Consider the following 21,697-nt stretch of genomic DNA (forward strand, 5'->3'; position numbering starts at 1 on the left):
TGTTAGAGTACTGTCTCTAACAATCACAATCTTTATCGAGAGGTGAGGGGTGAGAAATCTTGCATAAGATACTTGTCAATTTATAGAGAGAAGTCCTTGAATTGGTCTTTGTTTACTAGTATATGCCAAGCATAAACTCACCAGGTCTTTCGTTCATCTAGTAATACATACATATATATTCAATTTCAAGGACAAATGACTCTTTAACAACTGCTCCCATTTGTTATATAAGATCTTTCATCTTTGCCCACAACAGTACATCTTAGTTTATGTGGCAGTGGTTAGTATACCAATCTTATCTAGAAGATTGTCTGCGGATGGATTAAGTCAGTTTTAATTAATAGTTGACCTTGCTCAACTTGATATATATCAATCAGCATGGTCCATGCATTAATTTCAACTTAGAACTGGTGTGTTTTACAATGTTCTAGTTTGAAAACAGTGACAAAAACTGATTGAAACCATTTCAGAATGAATTGAAAGTATTCAGAAATATGTTAGGCTCTTTCCTAGCTGCAATAGAATCTTGGCTTGGATCAGTGGTTCACAATTTATACTAGAGCTGTAGAAACTAATTAATATATTGACAAGAATGGGGCTCCACTTTTCATCAACAACACAATAAAGCATATATGTTCGTACATTCCAATTATAGCTCTAGAAGTACAAGGTACAAAGCAATATTACTTGTGTCTAACTAGCCAATCCATGGGTAGAGATATGTGCGTTAATACTTCAGGGTCAACCCAATAAAATTTATGATTTTGTTCGATCTCCATACGAGGTAGGTTGTTCCCTACTTTAGACTCACTCAAAATGATGGACCAATCACATGGGCTCAACCCAAGTGGTTTGGTTAATTTTAATAAGATACACCAATATAAACCAATCACATAGTTAGGTTGGCCCACTCTACATAAAATTAAGCAATTAAGTAACTAGATTAAACAACATTTATTCAAATGTATTATCTAATGGTTTATAAGGTATCGAGTCACACTTGAGGGAACGTGCAAGGTCGATATCTACACTATTGACTTATTACTGAAGAACTTAAATTTTTAAAATCAAATTTTATTGAGATCTTAGAATTTACTTTTTAAATATATAAAAATGAGACCTCCTTTAAATAATTTTTTTAATGACAAACTCATCTAGAAGTTTCAATTGAGCCAAATAAATGCTTGATGAATTGCTTCTATTCTATTATAACATAAAATAATATAACAAAGTGTACCACAAAATCGAAGTATGATAAAAAGAACTAATGCAACATTCCTTCACATGTAAGATGTTCCAACCTCTATTTATTTCTCATATATAGCATATTTCTCAAACGGAGAATTATGTTTTAAAGTTAGATGTGTCTGATAATTGGTTCAAAATCCACATAACACTTATAATTGATGAAAAAGATATAAAAAATTAAGGGATAAAAAAACCCTTATAAGCTATCACAAAAAGAATGAAGGACAAAGAAGTGGTGGCATGTGGAGGTGGTTGTGGCACTTGGGGGCGGTGGCAACATATGTAGTGTTAGATTGTAATGTTGGAGTAGGTTGTGCATGGTGTGGTAGTGGAGGTGAGGGGAAGAAAATGGGATGGGAGAAATAGAGTGGGGAGGAGAAAGAGAGAGAGAGAGAGTATGAAAGAGGATGTGAGGGGTGGTCGACGACACTTGATCATGGCCGATGAGTGGTGATCACCGAAGATGTGGCTTCTAACGATGTGATAACTGAAGATGTGGCTTCTAACGATGTGATAGTGCTACGAGTATGGGTGTAGGGGAAAAGAAAAAATAAAATGGATGAAGTGAAGAAAGAGAGAAGGAAAATATTAATAGAGAAAAGTCTTCCACAATTTTTAAACCTCAAAATTATCTTTAAAAATTTTTATGACACATATTCAAAAGTTTTTATGACATATGTTTCTATGACTTTCATATGTTTTCTATATATTACAAATATTCACATATTTAGTAGGATATTTATGAAAGTTGTTTTGAAAAATATTTCTAAATATATTTGGTTTTCTTAAAATTGTAGGATTGAGTGTTTCCCTTGTTGAATTAAAATCCTAGATTGTCATGTAGAAGACAAAAGTTAATCTTTTAGAATTTACAATATATTCAAATTAACTTAATTGTAAATTAATAAAAAAGGTAAATTCTTCATAATTATTTTAAATTATGACCAGTTAAAAGTCGCCACATGGTATAAATTTTTTAGCTATTAAAACAATGTCATGTGTTGTATGGGCTCCACATAAGAAGAAGACAAGTTGACAATTAAATAAAGAAAATACATATTTTGAGAATTAAATTATAATTATTAGAATAAACAAAATTAATAAATTCCTTAATTGAAAAAAGTAATTATCAAGTCTTATAAATAAATTAAAGATTATCAAATATAGTCTTTCAAAAACTCTTTAAATATTATTTTTAATTGAAGAATATAATCTCAAAAGTGTTATGACTAACCAAATATGGTCTTCCAAATCTTTTTGAATATTAGCATTAATTAACTTGATATTTTTAAAAGATTAGGAAACTATGTCACTACACAATTAAGAGATAATTTCAAAAGATAATTTAGAAGGCAAAGGTTGGAGAAGATCTCTTGAAGGGAGATTTCATAACTTTTTCAAAGCTTTAAAAGATTGAAATCTATAAAAAAACTTGTTAATTTGAAATCAAGTTTTTTAAGTTGTAAGTTATGCTAGAATTTATTTAAGGCTCAAGTTAAATTAAAACTCGTCAACTTAAGACTTAAACCACATTAAGTCGATATCTAAATTAAGATCTTATGACATTTGATCTTCAACAAACTCTTTATTCGAGCTCAAACTTCTTCAAGTTTTCGACTAACAACTTGGAATGAATAATCAAAGGATTAAACAAAGATTATAACCACATAAAATTTTCAAGAGATAAATTTTGTGCATACATGCCAAAATACGTGTTTGATTTGTAAAGAGATAGATCACTTTTTTTATGATATGAGAAAAACTTCACGTTTAACGAGCTTACCATAAAGCTCCTCAAATGTGATAAAATTATCACAAACCCAAATCGCTATTACCGTATCGTTAAAATCAACTCGTATACAAGTAAGAATATGAAAGATAAGATCATTTTTTTTCAAAAAAAAATACATCAACTAGAATAAAATCATTAATAATGTCTTTTAGGGTTTAATCCTTGCGTTGTATAACCATAGCATGAGATTGATTTGCTTGCATAAAATTTAGTTAACTTACTCCTTGTATCACAAGATGTTTAGGCAAATATTAATAGAGTAAATTAAATTAATGTTCTAATAATTTTATAAGAATTAAAATTATAAAAATCAAGCTTCATTTTTGTCTTTCAATTTTGGAATTTTATCTTATTTTTCCTTAAATGCAAAAATAATAATAATTAATAATATATCCACACAAATATGTTAAGTTGTAATTAGAAATAAATTCACAACGATTATCTTTATTCAAAAATTGGAAAAAAAAATGTTTAAAAAATAATAATAATTTAAACTTGTAGGGGTATTTAAGTAATTTAAGCTAAAAATGTTGCCACTAATAGCAAATTTTCCTTATTTTGCCACTGGTTTTAAGTCGGTGTTTTTCTCTGACATTTCAGGAATGAAAGACAAACGGAAAACAGAGAAAACGTTTTCTGTGGTTTCCCAAACCGAGAAGCAGCAATTTTCCATCATCAGAATTCGAACTTGAACAAACGATTCTACACAATCTTCATTGATAGGGCCACATAAATGCTGGTTTTTGATTCAGATTGTGTTTTAAACAGATTTTGACGCCAAAACTGTGTCGTTTTGAAGGTATCCGAAATGGGTTTCGCTGAAGTTGGGGTTTGCGTTAGGTTCCGATGATGGTTGTTTTGAGGGATTTGCTGCATGGGTTTTTCTGGGTTTTGGATTTCCGGAGTGGGTTGTTTTGTGTTTTCTGGTTTTGATCATTTATCAGTTCAGAAAGTTGATGTTTTAGAGAAAATTTAGGGTTTTCGGGTTTTTTTTTTTTCTTTTTTTCCTTAGAGATGGGCAAGTTTACTGGGTTTGATGGCGGTGAGGCTCGCTATTGCTCTGATGATGATCAAAACATTGATATTGATGTTGCTCTTTCTTACATTGTAAGGGTTTTTATTTTTCTAAACTTTTTTCTAATTTTTGTGTAGTATGAATAAATATCTATTTATTCATTCTCTTAATACTTTGGATGTAAGTGATATGTTCAAATTTATTTGTTTGCTTATTTAATTTATTTTCGAATGTTTAGGTGTGTTTTTGGGGTGTTTGATTGGTGGGAAAATAAAATGGAAGAAAAAGAAAAAGATGATAAATGTATTGATTCCCCAAAGGTGCCAAGATTAACATCAACTCAGCCTAGTAGTTGTATTAGGACCATTTTCCCCCCTGCTTGTCTGCTGAGGAAACTTTGAAGAAGAAAATGATTAAAATTATAAATTTCTTGGTTTATGTTATTTTAGTTAAAAAGAAAAAAGAATAAAAAAGATACTAGTAAAACTCTCAACTTCAGTTGAAAGGGGGATTTTCATGGTATGAAGAATTGGAGATTCAAACTTGTGGTTTATTCTCTTTCCTGCCTTGTCCTTGGTAACTAAACAGAGTACTCTGGAAGTAGTGTTGTTAAGAAAGGAGCAAGATTTAGGAATTGGAGGTGTGATTTTAAGGCAGTATTTGACTGTAGAAGCCTAAATTTTATTTACTCGGATTCCTCATACCAGTTTAAGAGATCATATCTGTTTTGAGGCTCTTCCTTTGCAAATTTAATCATGTTGATTTAGTAATTTAAAACAATGAAAATAAAAATGATAGGTGGGAATGATTTGCTCACTGTTTTTTCTAATCTTAATTGCAGTTAATTAAAAATATTAGACATGTAGAGCAATCCTGTAAGCAGTAAGGACATTATTTGTCTCCATAAGTTACATTGAGTTGCTTCTCCCATCTTTTAAAAAATTATGGTCATTACTCAACTGGAAGAACCCTAGATTACTGGATTTGATCAGTTCTTTTATTCTTCTTGAATATATTCCATATTGGGATACCAATACAATAGTGCAAGGAAGTTCTCAGGACATGAGACCACTTCTTTGGCATTCAGTTTCAAATTCTTAAGTACTACAAATCTGTGATTCTACTTGTTTATCAAGTTCATACCATAAAATGTATTGTTATATGTTCTCATTATTATATATCATATCACATTATTAATATATGTATAATATATGGAATACTTATCATTCATAAGATTATGGAGTGTGTGCGCGTGTATAACCATTAATTTTTCGCATTTTTTAGATATATTCTTGCTTATTTTATGCCTTCTTCTCCAAATTTTTATAGTAGGTAAAAAAATAATTCAAGGATTCTGGTGTTTCCATGAAATCCTTTTCCAATCCCTACATTATCTTTTCTGCTTGTATAAAAGGCAAGCATGCTCAATTTCATTCAATTTCAGCTCCATTTTGTGTCAAAAAGATAACCAATTAGTGGATGTAGTGTATTTCTTGACCGGTGTTTTTAAAAACTATTGAGGCTTATGCCTTAAGGCTTGCATCAAGGTGAGGCATTGTGAATTAGCCTTGAGTCTATAGCCTTATTATTGGCTTATTGTGAGTTTTAAGCATCATCCTATGAGGCTTACAACCTTGAGGCTATAGTCACAAAGTTGTTAAGGCTTAAGCCTCAAATACTCAATGGGTTCTTATGGGTTTGGGGGCTTTTTACGCTTTTAACATATATTTTATAAGTGGCTTTAGCCTCAATAATCAATGGTTTTTAACGTGTCTTGTGCTTTTGTATACTTTTTTTATAGATTAATAAGTTAGTCTTGACGCAAGGTTGGGTTAAAACCTTTTACAAGATAAGGGCCAAAAAAGAAAAAAATAAATAAAATAAAAAAAAGGAAGGAAAAAGAGAGATTGAGAAGAAATGAAGGAGTCGTTGGTTGCAATAGTGGCTAGGTTTATATATAATTATTTCTTATCATTGATAAATAAAGATAAAAGCTAATTAGATATGATGATGATTCCTTGGCCTAGCAATGATAGTGATGGTGGTGCTGAAGTTTATTTGATGGAGCTATGATAGAGAGTTAGATGTTGGAAGGAGAAAGTTAAACTAAATTGAATACTATTGAAAATAGCAAACAATTAAATGTTCGTATTATTAATTTTATGGTTTTCTTTTATTTCTATTTATGCAACTTTATTAGTAATTTTTTTATTTTTTTATTTGTATTAAAGTTGAGGCTTGCCCCTTGTTTTGCCTCAAAGCTTAGACGTCATTCTCCCTTAACACTTAGGCCTCATTGTACCTCAAGGCATAGGCCTTGCCTCGTTTGGGCAAAACGCCTCAATTCCGCCTTTGGTCTTTTAGAACATTGTTTTTCATTGATTAATGCATCCTGAGGTCCACTAACACAGTACCCATATACCTACCCTTTTTGGAGAAAAATATGTGTATGCAAAGGAGTATTATTTATTGCATTATTCAAATCAGTTTCGTTTGGAAAAATCAGAGTGTGGGATTTAATAAAGTTGTTTTTTGTGAGATTCAAATGTATAATTGCAAGATTAATCAGACAAAGGATTAGGCATAAAATTTAAAACATTTGGTGTTGGATTGTGATTTGATTCTTAAATCTAGCGGGATCATGAATTGAACTTCCTTTCAGAATACTTACAGCTACACGTTGTATACATCTATGTTTGTTGATAATGAAGTACTTTGCGATTTGTGTTTCTTGCATTTCTCTCCATGCTAGTTTTATGTTCTCTTGTTGCATTGAATTCATGAAGTTAATTATTTGGCTACTGGTTTTAATAGGATGAGAGGCTTCAAGATGTCCTTGGACATTATCAAAAAGATTTTGAAGGTGGAGTTTCTGCCGAGAATTTAGGTAAGTGTTCCATCATGGAAACACGCATGAATTCTATTTGATACTCTTGATGTGATGTTTTGGGGATTAATTCATTCTTACAGGAGCAAAATTTGGTGGGTATGGTTCATTTTTACCCACTTATCAGCGCTCTCCTCTTATGTGGTCTCACCAAAGGACTCCACAGAAAGTTCAGATCCAAAACATTTCCAAACCTAGCAATCTCCCATCAAAGGTTTTTTTCCATAAAATTCTGCCATTTTTCTTCTTATTAGTTCTTCTGCAGGAATGAGCAAACTGTGGATCACTTCTTTCTTCTAGGTGAATAATTCTATTTTACGTTATCCTTTGGTGTATGTTTCTGAACAGGGAGCCCATCAGAGCTCTGTAGTTCTCTCAAGTGGACTTAGACATGCTTCAATCACTCCACCACTGCCTGTATCAAGGACTTCTTCTATGGATAGTTCAATTAAATTTCATACTTCAGGGGAATCTGCTCCTAAATGTGAAATCATAAACCTGCCAAATTCTAGGTCTGATCAGAAAAGTCTGAAGGTTCGGATTAAAGTGGGCTCAGATAATATAAAGGCTCAAAGAAATGCTGCTATTTATAGTGGTCTTGGTCTTGTTACATCTCCATCTTCCTCATCGGAGGATAGCCCTTCAGAATGTGAAGGGAATTTCCCTGAATCTCAAGAAACCCAGGGTGAATCTCCCTCCAGCATTATTAAGGTGAATTTCTTCCAATATTTTAAATATCATGTTTGCATTTCTCTATGTTGGACATTTTGTGATTCAGTTGTGTCTCTTGGTGTTGATGACGTAATGAAGCAGATCATGACTTCTTGTCCTGTTCCTGATGGTGTATTGGTATCACCCCTGGATGATAGTTTTACTTGCTTAATGGAAGAGGAAGGCCTTGTAGACATTAGGATATCTCATCATGTTGAAGAAAGTTCTTCCCCTTTAGTAAACAAGTTTGCTACCATTAGGGGTGGTGGAGAAGCGTTTGGAGATAATGAGATTCAGCAGAGGGGTAAAAATGTGAGGATGACAGAATTGGAAGATGAGAGTTATGAGGATCCCTCTAATGGCACCAATACTCATCTGAAGAAAGGAGATGCTGAGACCTTGACGGGTGATTCCTTGAAGGTTCTGTATCCATCCAAAGGAAATGGTAAAGTCAATGGCGTAAAAGAAGGTCCTGTTAAGGCATCTGAAATCAATAAGAGTGTGGTAAAGGACAGCTCTAATTTAGAAAAGGAGGAAGCCTTAGAGTTGGCATCAATTGTGGAAGCTAGCAGGACTGATAAGTGGAATGCAAAGACAAGTTTGGTAGAAAGGGTTCAGAAAGATAAAAAAGCAGGTCGTATTATTACAAACGGTGGTGGGCCCAAAGGGGAGAGTAGTTATGATTTATTTAAAGAAAATTGCGACATCCCCGAGGGAAAGAAAGATTTTAATGGTGGGGCAAGCGGTCCTCCTAGAAAGAAATTTGATCAGAAGGCTAAATCCCCTCTGCAAGATGGAATGAGAATTCCTCTTGGGAAGGAACAGCCAGCTTCTAGTTGCAAAAAGAAATCGAAGGGAAGCCAAAGAAAGGGTACCTCAGCCTTGGAGTTAACAAGGGAAAGCTTGAGGGTTGATTCTTCTGCAGCACCGGAAGATATGGTCGCTCATCGAAAATATGTTCCATATAAAAGTAATCGGGATGACATCAAATCGCAGAAGGATTTGATGAAGGTCAAAGAAAGTCAAGCTCATTTGATTGGGAAAGAAAAACTTGAAAAGAAGGAAATTAGAATGGATCCGTTGGAGACTTCTGTTAAAGAAAAAAATTCCTCTAAGCTTAGGGTTGCCATGAAAGAAACCTGTGCATCCAGTGATAAATTAAAGGAAAGATCGGGAGGTAAAAAGTCCAGTTGCCCATCAACATTCGAAGCACATCAAGAAGTTTCAAAAACTTCTGCCCTAACAGGAAATGGGTCCATTTCTGGTGCACTTCCTACTGAGGTTGCTCCGGTAGTCATACAGGAAAATTGGGTATGCTGTGACAAGTGTCACAAGTGGCGGCTTCTCCCGTATGGTGAAAATCCTAACTGTCTCCCAAAGAAGTGGCTGTGTAGCATGCTATATTGGCTGTAAGTTCTCTCTATGCTTCATCTTCTCCTCTTATTTTATTTATTTATTTATTAGTGTATGTGGAGGGCTGGGGGATGGTGTGGGGAGAAAGATGGAGTTGCATGATTTGGATTGAAATTTGTTGTTGATATTTTATTTTGCAAACATCTATAGCGTCACTATGCTCCCAATATTAGACATGTAGGCGTTATTATGACTTGACCAATCATGCAATGCCCTTATCTTGGGACTTACTACTACAAAACTAGGTCAATGCTCCACTAACTTGGCACATAGTACTTCCTACCCTTGGATTGCAATCCAGGGAAATTTTCATACTCCCTCCTGTGCTCACAATCTCCATATCTCTTAGTATGTCATATTTTTAAAAGTCTGGGTGTGGATGCCTAACTCTAGGTAGAAGCTTGAGTATATTGGATGATCATCAAGTGCGAATGTCCAAAAGTGGTGGGTACAGAGGGGTTCTCTCTTATTTTGCCTCCAGGTCAGGGTGAAACCATATGTATCTGAGAGGCATGGGTACTTTGCTCTTGTCATGTAGAAAGGTTAATGCTTCTCCAGACTGTGTGTGGCCTGATGATCTTCTATAGAATCTATACCTTCTAAAAGGTGTCATCTTTGACTTAGTCCTACTCCTACGGCGCTAATGTGCTTGGGTCCAATACCGAGCTGCCGCATCTTGTGGTGGGACTAAGTCTCCCACTACTGAGTGTTTTGAGACTAGTTTGAGGCTTTTAGTTCCATGAGTAGAGTTGAAGGCCTGCTGGCCTTTATTACTTATCACTCTGCATTGTTTTTCCTTGAATTTGGACATCTCATTGTCCTACATGGCTGACCTTAAACATTTGTCGATAAATTGTTATTTAGAATGAGCAAGGGTTGTGAAGTGAGGAGAATCCTTGAGAAAAAATTTCAGATCTGGAGAGATTTTTCCACAAGCTAACCAAACAGACGTGAAAAGTTCTTCCCAAGCCTCATGATGGAACATCATCTAGATAAATGGAGATGTTTTTCCTGTATCCCTAACAGAGTACTTAGTTGTGATGCTTTCTCTGTCTCTCCATACACACACATAGGGAGAGATGACATATTTATTTATAAAACCTGATCATTGTACTTAAACTTCCCCAGGCCTGGAATGAACCGATGTAGTGTCAGTGAGGAGGAGACAACAAATGCGCTGAATGCATTGTACCAGGTTCCTGTCCCTGTTCCTGAGGTCCAAACTATTCAACCAGTCCATACTCATGGAGCTGCATCTGGGGCAACCTTGGCTGATGCTAGGAATCTTGGTCAAAACCACCAATACCATAGTTTTGATGCTGCGTCCAGCGGTGGAAAGACAAAGCATGGTACAAAGCCAGTATCAAATGTAGCGAGACATAGCAGTTTCATGAACCTTTCAAACTCCTCAAGTGATCAACTTGCCTCCACTAAAAGAAGTCTAAAGCATGTGGACAAATCCCCTCTGGAGTTCAACACAGAGGAAAGATCGGGTACTGACACTTAAACTAGATTACTCATAAAAGGAGTACCAACTGCGTAATTGCTGCAATTGACTTGGCTATCAAAATGATACTTGTATTATGTATGATGAATTGAATTATATGGTTATCAAATTTTATATGGCATGATGAACTTCCAGAACATTACATATAAGCATGTCTTGATCCCAGTTTTTCACTATAGGTTTCAACAAAATTTAATGAATTTATTTAATTTTTTGATGTTAAGTGTCATTAAGAGAGCAACCGTTGCTTTTTCCATGTTGACCCTATTGTCACGATTACCCTCATGGCAAAAGGGATGAACATAGTGTATCAAGATTAAGACAGATTAGAAAACAAATATTAAATATAATTTGAAATAAATTTAGATTTAGTTACCTATTTAAGTAAAAAAAGAAAAAGGGTGAACAAGCTTGCTAAGATACTCAATGTGTATACAATGATACAATCATGTTTACAACTCATATGAATGACAAAAGGATACGAACTATACATGATGTGTTACCCAATATAAAATCCTGACAGAAAAAAAAAATGCAAAGGAATTGCCAATTTTTTATTACAACCACTAATTTGCTAATATTTTCCTCAGTCTAATTATAGCTAGATGTATTAGTTGAACATTCTTTTTATAGAGTGTAGTTACTAGTCCAACATATCTTTGATCACCAACAAAATTCTTGAGAAGTAACTCAAATTTGAAAAGAAGGCACTAAAGAATAAAGAGTCCTCAAAATAACATAAATTATTACTAATATTTATGAAAAGACTGCTAACTTATATTCCTCCTGATAATGTAGTGTATGTTATAAAACATTTTTTTGCTAATCATGTGTACTGTCAAACATTATCTTTGCAAGTTGTAGTGAATTGATAAAGAAATTGGACAGAAGTCAAGAGAAAAGTTAGAAAGTATTAAATTCTTACTACTTGGGTTGGCTACAGGAATCCTTCTTAACTCTTCGCTGTATCTAGTGTTATAAACTCCAATGAATCATATGTCATCATGTATTTTCTAACCATCCTGCCCCTGGTTGATTTTGATATTTCTTTTGTTCATTTAGGAAAAAAAAAACACACACACACACACACGTTAGAAAAAGCTCATAATACAGGATCTAAGGTAATTTACTTAAAGAAAATTTTCAAGCACCCACCTTATGTTATCCAACCTCTTGGGACTTGAATTATAGTCCTCTGATCTTGTAGATCTTGGCAAATACTGACATCTTTAAGTCTTTGGGGGAAATACTTGAGGGGAAGATGTTAAGAAATGGGAGAACAGAAAATGTGAATAAGAAGCTAAGGGGAAATATGGAAAAAGTGACAAATGGGATTTTCTGCCTTTTAAAATTGAAGAATGTTGATCTTGTTAATGTTGCATGTTTTCGTGACTGTGTTGTTTTTCTCTGCTGAGACTTGCTGATGTGTGATAGTGAGGAATATTCACTTGGAAAATAGTGAATATGTTGTTTATCCATATCAAGCTATCGGCTTGGCAATGAGCTGACAAATACAGTCAGATATCATATATATGTGCCAATAATTAGACATTGATGTCTACTCTCAATGTCTAATTAAATAGGGATGTATTTCTCTTTGTTAGACTGATGGTGATACTTTTCTGTAGCCCTAATTTGTTTTGTCACTCCCACAGCCATTTATCAGGGTGGATAATTGGTGTATTTTTTTGTTTTTTTCGGCAGGTGATGCAAAGCTAGTGAAAATGAAATGCAAGAGAGAGGCTGATCAAGATGGTTTTAGAGTGTCTAAGAAAATCAAGACAAAGGGCATGCATTATATTGATGGAGATCAAAGTCGAGGTAGATTGGAACCTGAAATTGACACTCAGAAGCATAATGAATACTCTTCTTCCAGGGATTCAAAGGCTGTCACAAAGAAACTGAAGAACCAGGTTAAGAAGAGTGTGACTATGGAAGAGCAAAATAAAAGATATGTTGCAGGAAAGAAGAAAAAATTGATGGACTGGCAAGATAGTCAGTTTTCCTTGGAGACTGTTCCTAGTAACGGGCATCAGTCTGAAGCCAAGTGGATTGTGGAGAAGCAGAATAGTGGCAGTGAACATGGAAAAGGGAAGAAGCCCAGGAGATCAGAGTTAGAGAGAAAGGAATCCATTGCAAGTATCCCTGATGGTAAACCAAACAGAAAAGGTACAGTTGCCAGGATCCTTTTGTCAAGTCGCAAAGATGATCCTGTAGATGGCAATAGTTCATATGAAGAAGGAAAAAGCACCGAAAAGGACCAGCCCTTGGCACAAAGTCATGGGAACAACTTATCACGACAGGCCATTGATTGCAAGACTTCTTCGAGAAGGGATTTGCCATTTAGACAGCCTCCCACGGCAGCCACCTCTAGCTCATCTAAAATTTCTAGCTCCTGTAAAGTTAAAGTCAACTCCCAAGAAGTTAAAGGCTCACCTGTGGAATCAGTTTCTTCTTCTCCTTTGAGGATGTCCAGCAGAGAAAATTTTAGAACAAACCTTTTGGGGAAGGATGATGCTACTGGTGCAGATTTCTTTCTCATGAATAATCCTAGAAGTTGCTCAGAAGCTGAGGGCGATGGTGAAAATGTTGTGTCTGGGAGAGCTAGGAAGGAGAAAGCTTTCTCTTCCAATCATCAAAGATCAATGAAATCCTCATTGTTTGATTATCAGGACAGGATAACTGATCATAAAACACATGGAAAAGTTAAAGTATGTACTGTACATCCTTCTAAACTCCCAAACACCCAATTGGTGAACAGTTCCATTGATAACTATGAACAAGATAAAGAGAGAGTAAACAACCTTCACTTCCATAATGGGTCTGTTCCTGAGAATTTTGGGAAGGTATTCTCTTCACAGGCCAAAGAAAAGCACTTGACTTCTAAATCTGGTTCCAATAGAGGCAAGATCAAAGCCTCTGATTCACATAAGGAGCAGAAAGAGCTGTTCCTAGCCAAGAGCGTGAAGTATGAGATGGAGAATGAATTCAATGATAATGCACCCCACAAAGAAGAAATGAGGGATATGAAGTTTAAAATTGAGGGAGGTTATGGCATTAAATCTGATAAGGCTGAGAAAAATTGTGTTGGTAAGAAAGTTTCTGCAGGGAAACGTGCTAGTGAAAGTTGTAAAATAGAGAAGCAAACTAAATTTGAAGAACATGACAATCTGCATGGAAAATCAAATACCATTTGCCAAAAGGATGGTGGATCTACTATGCAGCAGAACCGCAAGGTTGAAAAGTCCTTGAAGTGTCTTTCTGCAGACAGCACTGATCAAGTTGAAGTAGCCTCTGGGAAAAGGTATTCACCAAATCTACCCCTTACTCAATATACACTATAAACATGCTTGTGGTGTTCCCAACCTATACCTGACTCTAGGACAGGAAGTGGATCTGATGTATTTACATTGAATGGTTCTGATTGCAGTGATGCTGCAAAGGCTGCAAAACAGCATGGGGAGTCTGAAGGTCTAAATGGAATTCATGTTGGTTCAAGAGATCCCACTCCTAACAGGCATGGGGCCAGGGATATTGTTGCTCCAAATCCTGTTAAACAGGGTACCTCCATTCGTGCAGCACGTAATGCCTTGAAAGAAGCTAAGAATCTTAAACATTTAGCTGATCGACTTAAGGTATTTCTGTGTTTTTCCTCATATTTTTAAATTTTTTTTTTTCTTTTCATTTTCATGATATGGCTATAGCTAAAATGTAATACTTATTCGTATGTCTTTATCGTGCTTTGAAGATTTCTGGGTCAGGACTCGAAAGTACCGAGCTTTTCTTCCAGGCAGCTTTGAAGTTTCTTTATGGGGCAACGCTTTTAGAACTTTGCAACAGTGAGGGTGTCAGCTGTGGGGAGATGTCATCAATAGAAGTATTCAATAGTACTGCAAAACTATGCGAGTAAGTATTTATTGCAAACTAAGTCAAAGAAAATGAAGGATTAGAAAAATGAAAAGTATGACCAAAATGAAAAAAAAAAATGGAGAAAGAATTTAGAGAAATGGTGGTATACCTGATGTGCCCAATGTAGGGGATCTATGATTGAACCTTATCAAGGCTCTTTTGTCTTGCAGATTGGTGATGTCCTCTTAGAAACTTTCTAGTGTGTGCATGTCTGTACCTTCTACAGTTTTGCTTTGAGCCAGGAAAAGGCGGGAAAATACATTTCAAATGAGTTACTAGAAAATTGATTTCTTTATCTTTTTCGTTTTTTGTGTCTAGGCAAACAAATTTAAGGTGCCTAGAAGAAAGGGGGACACCAATAAGGGAAAAAGTAAACAGAAAACTGAATGAAAGCAAACTACTCCTGGAACAATCAATGAAATGCAGAGAAGACAGATCAGCAACCTCCAAAGAATCCCCAGTCTAGTCAAAATAAGGATCTGAGAGAAGATTATTCTATAGACTGATAAGAACTGCTCCAAGTCTTTGGAAGGCTTTCCGTTCTCCTCTAACCAAATAATCTAAAACAGCCATAACCTGGCTGTTTTCCACAGCTTTTTTGTGCCTTACCCCCCAAAACTCCCAGGCCAACCAAGTATTATCTCCTTTCATTCATCTCTTGCCAAATGGTACCATTTCATGCTAGGCATTCTCCAATTTTATATCCTGATTCTTCAAAAAATAAAGAATGAAGAACTACCTATCTAAGACAGTAATTGATAATAATTACACACAATGAAGACCTTTTTAGGTTTTGCTTTTGACCTTGGTGCACCTTGTATATTTTCTTTGTACTAGGTTATGGCCCTGTTTCCGTTACACTTTATATAATTCAAATTATTATTTATAAAATTAAAAAAAAAAAAAAAAAAGGTGGGGGGGGGGGGGGGGGGGGGGGGCCTGTGTGGGGAACTACTTTTCAGGTTGATTTCTGCTTGGTTTTACTTGGTTGTTTCTCAGATGGACCTTTTTGTTTTTTGGAATAAGAATAACCTTATTCAGCTCAGTTGAGGTTCAACATCTCTTGCAAAATATCTGGCCTTTGGTTTATCATAATTTGGAGGTTTTGTTTAGCTGTTGTTGTATCTGTGCTCCTAATTTGGTTCCACGATGCCTTGGTACAACTATAATTTGCAGGTATTGTGCCCATGAGTTTGAGAGATGGAAAAGCATGGCTTTTGCTGCTTTGTCATACAAATGTATGGAAGTGGCATACATGCAGGTGGTCTATTCCACTGATTCCATTGCCAGCAGGGACCGAAATGAGTTGCAGATGGCCCTAGAGATGGTTCTGCCAGGTAATAATTAAGTAGCCTTGGTCTGAAAGTTTAATGCTTATAAGGAAGTTATGGTTTGGAAGGTTAGTTAGAAGTTTTTTAATAAAATTTATTGGAGAAAAAAATATGGCAAAGCCCATTTGTATGTAGAAACAAAAAGAATGCCCAATAAACAGAAACATTAATATCAGGAAAGTTAAAAAAAATTATACTGCTGCCCGTATGAACAAGAGTCCATGGGCCATATCCTTTTACTGGAGGACTGAGTGTTCCTCATTTTCAAGGTAAATTAATGCTTATTTAATGTTTACCTTGGCTCAAATTTTTAAAAAAAAAAAAGAGAAAAAAAAAAAGAAGAAAAAGTTGTTTAACTATTCACTACTATTCTTGCCTAGTATTTGTATGCCATGTAATGTTTAAATGAAAAGAAATATTGATAGTTTTTCCCCTTTCTACTTTATTGTATGTATTATGCTATATGATTGGTCTTGCATCCTCTCCTTTATTGAGTTTAATTTTTGCTTATTATTAAAAACAGGGCAAAAGTTGTTCCAATTTTAGCTCTCTATCGTTGAGGCCATGCAGAAAATAGAAGCTAAAAGAATAAAGGTGTTTGATATTTGTTAAAGTTATCATTGTGAAACATAGGGGAACTGAAAATAGCAAATGCTCCATTTCCTTTTTTACAAAATATTGACTTCTAGGGGCAACGAGAAGAAAGAAACTGCTTGATATTGTTTTTAGCTGTCAAAATGGTTAGTTAGCGTGAGAATGCGATGAATGTAATAAGAAGACATAGTTTTTAATCACTCGGTCTGGAATGAGTTCTGTGAAAAATAATTCCCCAGGTGTATCAAGGCTATGATTAGGTTACATCTAAGTGCTTACTTTTTGTGGCCATTGACTCTGGCTACAAAATTCAGATGAGCGAAATAGTTGAACCATTGACTCAAGAAACCCATTTTGAAACTGAAAAGCATGTTACACATTAATTAAAAAAAATGAGTTTATTGATTGAAATACATGTTGTGGCATTTTGAGAGATTAGCTGTTGCCTCATTACATTTTCCCTTCCTTTTATTTGTTATTTATTTGACAATTATTCAGATCGCTGTTTGGGCAGTCTATTCTGGAATGGATCTTGAGGTCCCTTTTTTTTCATTTTCAGTTCATAAATGTTTTTAATTTTACTTCTATTGATGCAAGTTCTTTCATTTTATCTTGTTCTCAGTTGAGTCCCCATCATCCTCTGCCTCTGGTGTTGATAACTTAAACAATCAAGCAGCAATTGATAAGATGGATATACCCAAGGATGCCAGTTCTCAAGTTATGGGAAATCATGTTATTGCTGCCAGAAACCGACCCAACTTTGTGCGGCTGCTTGACTTTGTATGTATAATTAACTTCACTTTCTGAATGCTTTTTACTTTTATCATTGTGAAAATCCTAGTATAGGAAAACTGTGCTTTTGAATAAGAATCTTGAAAAAGTATTCCTACTTTTTCTCTAGACTCTAGAGGTCGGACCATTTCGTAAATTTTTTTCTAATGCTATGGCCTCGCAGTATGTGTAGTGAGTTGCTAGGATCTGGGAGATTGTCCATTTTTTTTACCAGTTTTGCCTAGTCATGGTAAACATTTGCTTGCTTTTGCCCTTATAATACATTTTCGTTCACAGGTATTTTAATTAGGGAATGGATATCTCATATCCAAGTATAATATCACCATGTTTGATTGCACATAACTTGGGAAACTTCATTTTCCTTGAATATGAATTCACCTCAAATTTGGGAAAATGCCCCCAAATGACTAGGTATTTTTTTATTCTTATTTCTATCGAATGAAGATAAAAGAAAAGTGGACAACTTATTTCATTCATTTCTTCGTTTAAACTAGATCCAATTTTTATAAATATTACTTCGGGGTTATTGTGTAAATCTACACTAATTCCCAAGTAATTCTCAAAATAACCAAACTCAATAATAGAAATGAAATTCCATGGGAATTTCAAGTTCTCAACTTTATCCAAACATCAGAATAGAAATCTCATATCCATTTTATGCTAAGAGCTTATTTCTGAAAATATGATTTCCATTCCCAAATTTGGACGCTGGTGAATCAAACCCATTCTTAGGGTGTGTAAGGAGTGCAAAGTATGTGGGATTCACTAGCAGCATAGAGGGTTGCTGATGCACTTCTAGATATCTGAGGTCTGAACATCTCTTTCATGGTGAGTCAGACTCATTGATCTTGAGAGAAAAAGTAGGATATAACAGCAACCAATGAATGCGTTTTTCTTCTGAGATCAACATTAGGACAATTTTTTGCCTCGGTATCATGGTGTTAAGCTGGTTATAAAAGGTTGGGACCATCATGCTGTTTACCATATCTATAAGTGTGGAAGCCTTTGTCTATGAAAATACACAAACAAGTAAATTCTTTTAGTGTGTGGTGCTAATCAGGAGGAGATGTAATTTGCCCCAACCTGCCAACCCTAATTGTGCCACTTCTAGTTGTCAATCGTTAACATGACACACATTACCTGTTCACATAGACTCACATGTTGGTGCTGGAACTACCTTGGTGTTGTACTGTGTATAGAATCTTTTAATTTCATAAACTTGATGTCCACCTTACATTTTATTTTAGTTTTTATCTTATTCTTTAAATGTCTTTACATGTTTCAGGCACAAATTGTTAGTTTTGCAATGGAAGCCTCATGGAAATCACAGAATGCTTTCGCAGCTGCTAATGTGGTTCTTGCAGAGGCTGGGAATGAAGAGGGTATTTCTTCTGTTAAGAGGGTCCTTGATTTCAGCTTCCATGACGTAGATGGATTCTTACGTCTTGTACGCCTTGCAATGGAGGCTCTTGCCCCTTAGCACTTAAAGTCCTGGTACATCCATGCAGAGTATGCCAAGCCAGTGAAAGTATTTTGATTCCCCTCTTTATATGCAATAATGAAGGTGACAACAGGGAAATAGATCTATGTAGCACACTCTTCTGTGGAGAAACCTGCTATCACCAGTTCCTTTCTGCTGCATGTATAAAAAGTTGGATTTACTACTCAAATTTTAATTTACTGTTTGTTGGCCTTGAGCTGGTTTTTTCCCATTGGATGAGAGAGAGATTGATAATTGAGCTTCTTGGAGAGACCTGCTATCACCAGTTCCTTGCTGCATGTGTAAAAAGTTGGATTTACTAACTTAATAATTTATTTTATGTTTGCTGTCCTTGAGCTGGTTTTTTCCCAATGGACAAGGGATAGATTGATGATTGGGCTTTGGCCATAAGGTTCAGAGATTATTTTATTAACTGGTGCGGCTTTGAGTCCCTTAAAATAGGAGGGATAAGAGTGGGAGGATCGATATCATTTATAAGAAAATTGCAATTTCATTATCTTCTATCTTGGAACCAAGAGAGGAGCAAGTTATTGGCTAAGATGTTGGGGAACTCTTAGTTTTATTATTTATTTCTCATTTTTATTTTTTTGAAAGGAAGACTTCTGGGAAAATTGTTAACCCCAGTTTTACTAACTCTACCAACTAATGTCATTCAAATAGAGAGGAAAGTGGAATTTTATGTTTGGGGGTGAAATATGGAGATAAAGGTAGGAATATTTGGAAGGAAGGCAGCTGTCCAGGAGATACTGGGTTGTCACTGCAGCTGTAGTGGTTAACATGTGTCCTTGATTAAAGAGATAAGTGAGAAGAAGTTAAAGTTGTGTATAGAGAAAACAAGGAAAGAGTGATATTTATACTGGATTTTGAGATGGATCGGCAGAAAATATCTTTGTATAGTGAAATAATGCAGTTCTGATATTCTACATAGACTTTGCATGGCAATGGAATTTAGCACAGATTCCCTGAATTTTGCTCGTTGTCACAAAGGTATGCTGAATTTTAACTCACTCTCACTCTGTTTTTCTGTCTCTCTCTCTCTCTCTATCTACCTACCTATCTATCTATCTATCTATCTATCTATCTCTCTCTCTCCCATACATGCACACACACATATTCATACTATGGGTGCAGGGGGTGATGAGTTTTGTCATATATACAAAAAACTATACAAGGATTCGGGGGGTTCCATCATACCTACAAAAACAAAAACAAAAAGAAACAAACAAAAAAACAAAAAGGCCAAAAACCAAAAAAACAACAAAAACAATAAAAAGACCTAAAACCGGGAGTAGCTCAAGTGGTTTTGTTGGGGTTCATAATATGTACCATCTGTTTGCATGCATAAAGATCTGACAGCTAAAAGCTATACTTTCTGGATTTATGCTGGACCAAGGGAAATTGAGGCTTGAATCAAACTTTTCCATGATGTTTTGGTTTCAGTTACAGTTGAAATCTGAATTCTTGTATTGCATTCCATGATGTCATCTAAGCTATGCTTTCATTACTTTCGTATTCAAATTTCTCTTTCTATCTGTATTTTTCATGCTATAATTTCCAGACTGAACAATTAATCCAATGATAACCACAGGTTGCCTTAAAAACACCTATCCTTCTTGTTGCATCCCAAGGTGCTGTTCAGAAGCCATGTGGAAATTGAATATTCCATTTTGCATTTGATGGCATTTGAAATTTTTAGAATTTGAAAAAATCTGCTGCTTCTATTCTTCTATGACAAAGTGCAATTTAAGTACAGAAAAGGGGCTCCTTTTCAATTTTTTTATTTTTTTTTATTTTTTTGGGGTAATGGCTTGATTTGTCTTTTATGTAATTTGTTTTTAGATTTTATATTTTAGAGTAACAGCAAATTTAAATGTTGTAGACTTGCAAAGTACGGTGCTGCTTCTATTTTTGTGTGACCTTGTACATTTAAGAAGGGATCCATTGTCCTGGATTTCTGGTCAAGGGGAGATGTATGAATAAGGCCGAGTTCCTTTATTATGGGAACTTGATGATTTGTAAAGGACCTAGTCCAAGGTGTAGGGGATGTATGAATAAGGCTGAGTTACTTCATTATGGGAACTTGATGATTCGTAAGGGATCTAGTCCTAGGTGTAGCTTACTTATAAATAGTAGCTTTTACAAAAATTAATTGTCCGACATGGTATTGCCACTTTGTTTAGCAGGGAGTCATGAGTTTCAACCTCACAATGTGTTGGCATGGAACTGCACAAGAGGATGCTACAGAACATGATATATATTGTGGGTCCAAATTCTCTACATGTGGGGGCCCACACTTCTCTTCATGCGAAGGTGTGGGGCCACATACAAGGGAGGGTGTTAGAGCACATGATATGCATGTGTGGGTATATAGAATCAGCGAGTCGCATGTGTGGGAAGATGTTAGGGCCCACAATGTAACATAACAGCAATCCTAATAGCTTAAGCATTTAAGAAAATTAGTTGTCTAACAAAAACCAATGAAATACACTACCAATATGGATTATAGAACACAGGCAAAGCAATGGGAGTTTTTGGGTTTCTGTGTTTTTTCATGTGTGATCCCAGCTCTGCATACTCTAGTAACCCCCAAAAGAAACTAACAAATTTTGTCCGTGTACCTTGGTGTTTGTTAAAGCAGATGCTACCAATGACTACTTGGGTTGTGTAATTATCATCAAGTGTATTTTGTGTAGTTTCTATGGCTGGTCATTAGATCTTCACAAGCTATTTTTTGTCGGTTGCTGATCAGAAGTTTGGTTGCAGGTTGGCGAACCAGTACAGTTGTGCATCCATGGCAGGAACAGTTTTTGGTGAAAAGTGAACACCCCCAACTGTTCTCCTCATTCTGTTAATTTGTTTTCTTTTTCCCCGTCTAATATGATTTATATACATTGTGCCTTTTGTATAGATCCAGAATTTTGAACTCTCTCCTTGCATGTATCATAACTGCAACATTTTTGAGCTATACAAATAAACTCTTTTTCTTTCTTCTGTCAA

General features: G+C 35.2%; 1 protein-coding gene across 1 annotated transcript; it reads left to right on the plus strand.

The window, feature by feature from the left end:
- Positions 1-3,607: 3,607 nt before the first annotated feature.
- Positions 3,608-21,697, plus strand: LOC100244214 (cysteine-tryptophan domain-containing zinc finger protein 3). The gene is made up of 13 exons (XM_059742510.1): positions 3,608-4,147; positions 6,870-6,942; positions 7,026-7,156; positions 7,291-7,653; positions 7,756-9,062; positions 10,195-10,559; positions 12,278-13,877; positions 14,004-14,208; positions 14,322-14,479; positions 15,659-15,819; positions 17,030-17,187; positions 18,485-19,687; positions 21,464-21,697. The coding sequence occupies exons 1-12, from the start codon at positions 4,055-4,057 to the stop codon at positions 18,677-18,679; spliced, it is 4,809 nt and encodes a 1,602-aa protein (XP_059598493.1). The 5' UTR covers positions 3,608-4,054; the 3' UTR covers positions 18,680-19,687; positions 21,464-21,697.

Source organism: Vitis vinifera, chromosome 14, assembly GCF_030704535.1.
Source record: "Vitis vinifera cultivar Pinot Noir 40024 chromosome 14, ASM3070453v1".
Taxonomy (NCBI): Eukaryota; Viridiplantae; Streptophyta; class Magnoliopsida; order Vitales; family Vitaceae; genus Vitis; species Vitis vinifera.

Bases quoted from the DNA above. Each gene is read 5' to 3' on its own strand.
- LOC100244214 (XM_059742510.1), top strand. From the start codon at position 4,055: ATGGGCAAGTTTACTGGGTTTGATGGCGGTGAGGCTCGCTATTGCTCT. The intron at 4,148-6,869 runs GTAAGGGTTTTT...TGGTTTTAATAG, and splicing joins ATGTTGCTCTTTCTTACATT to GATGAGAGGCTTCAAGATGT. The intron at 7,654-7,755 runs GTGAATTTCTTC...GTAATGAAGCAG, and splicing joins CTCCCTCCAGCATTATTAAG to ATCATGACTTCTTGTCCTGT.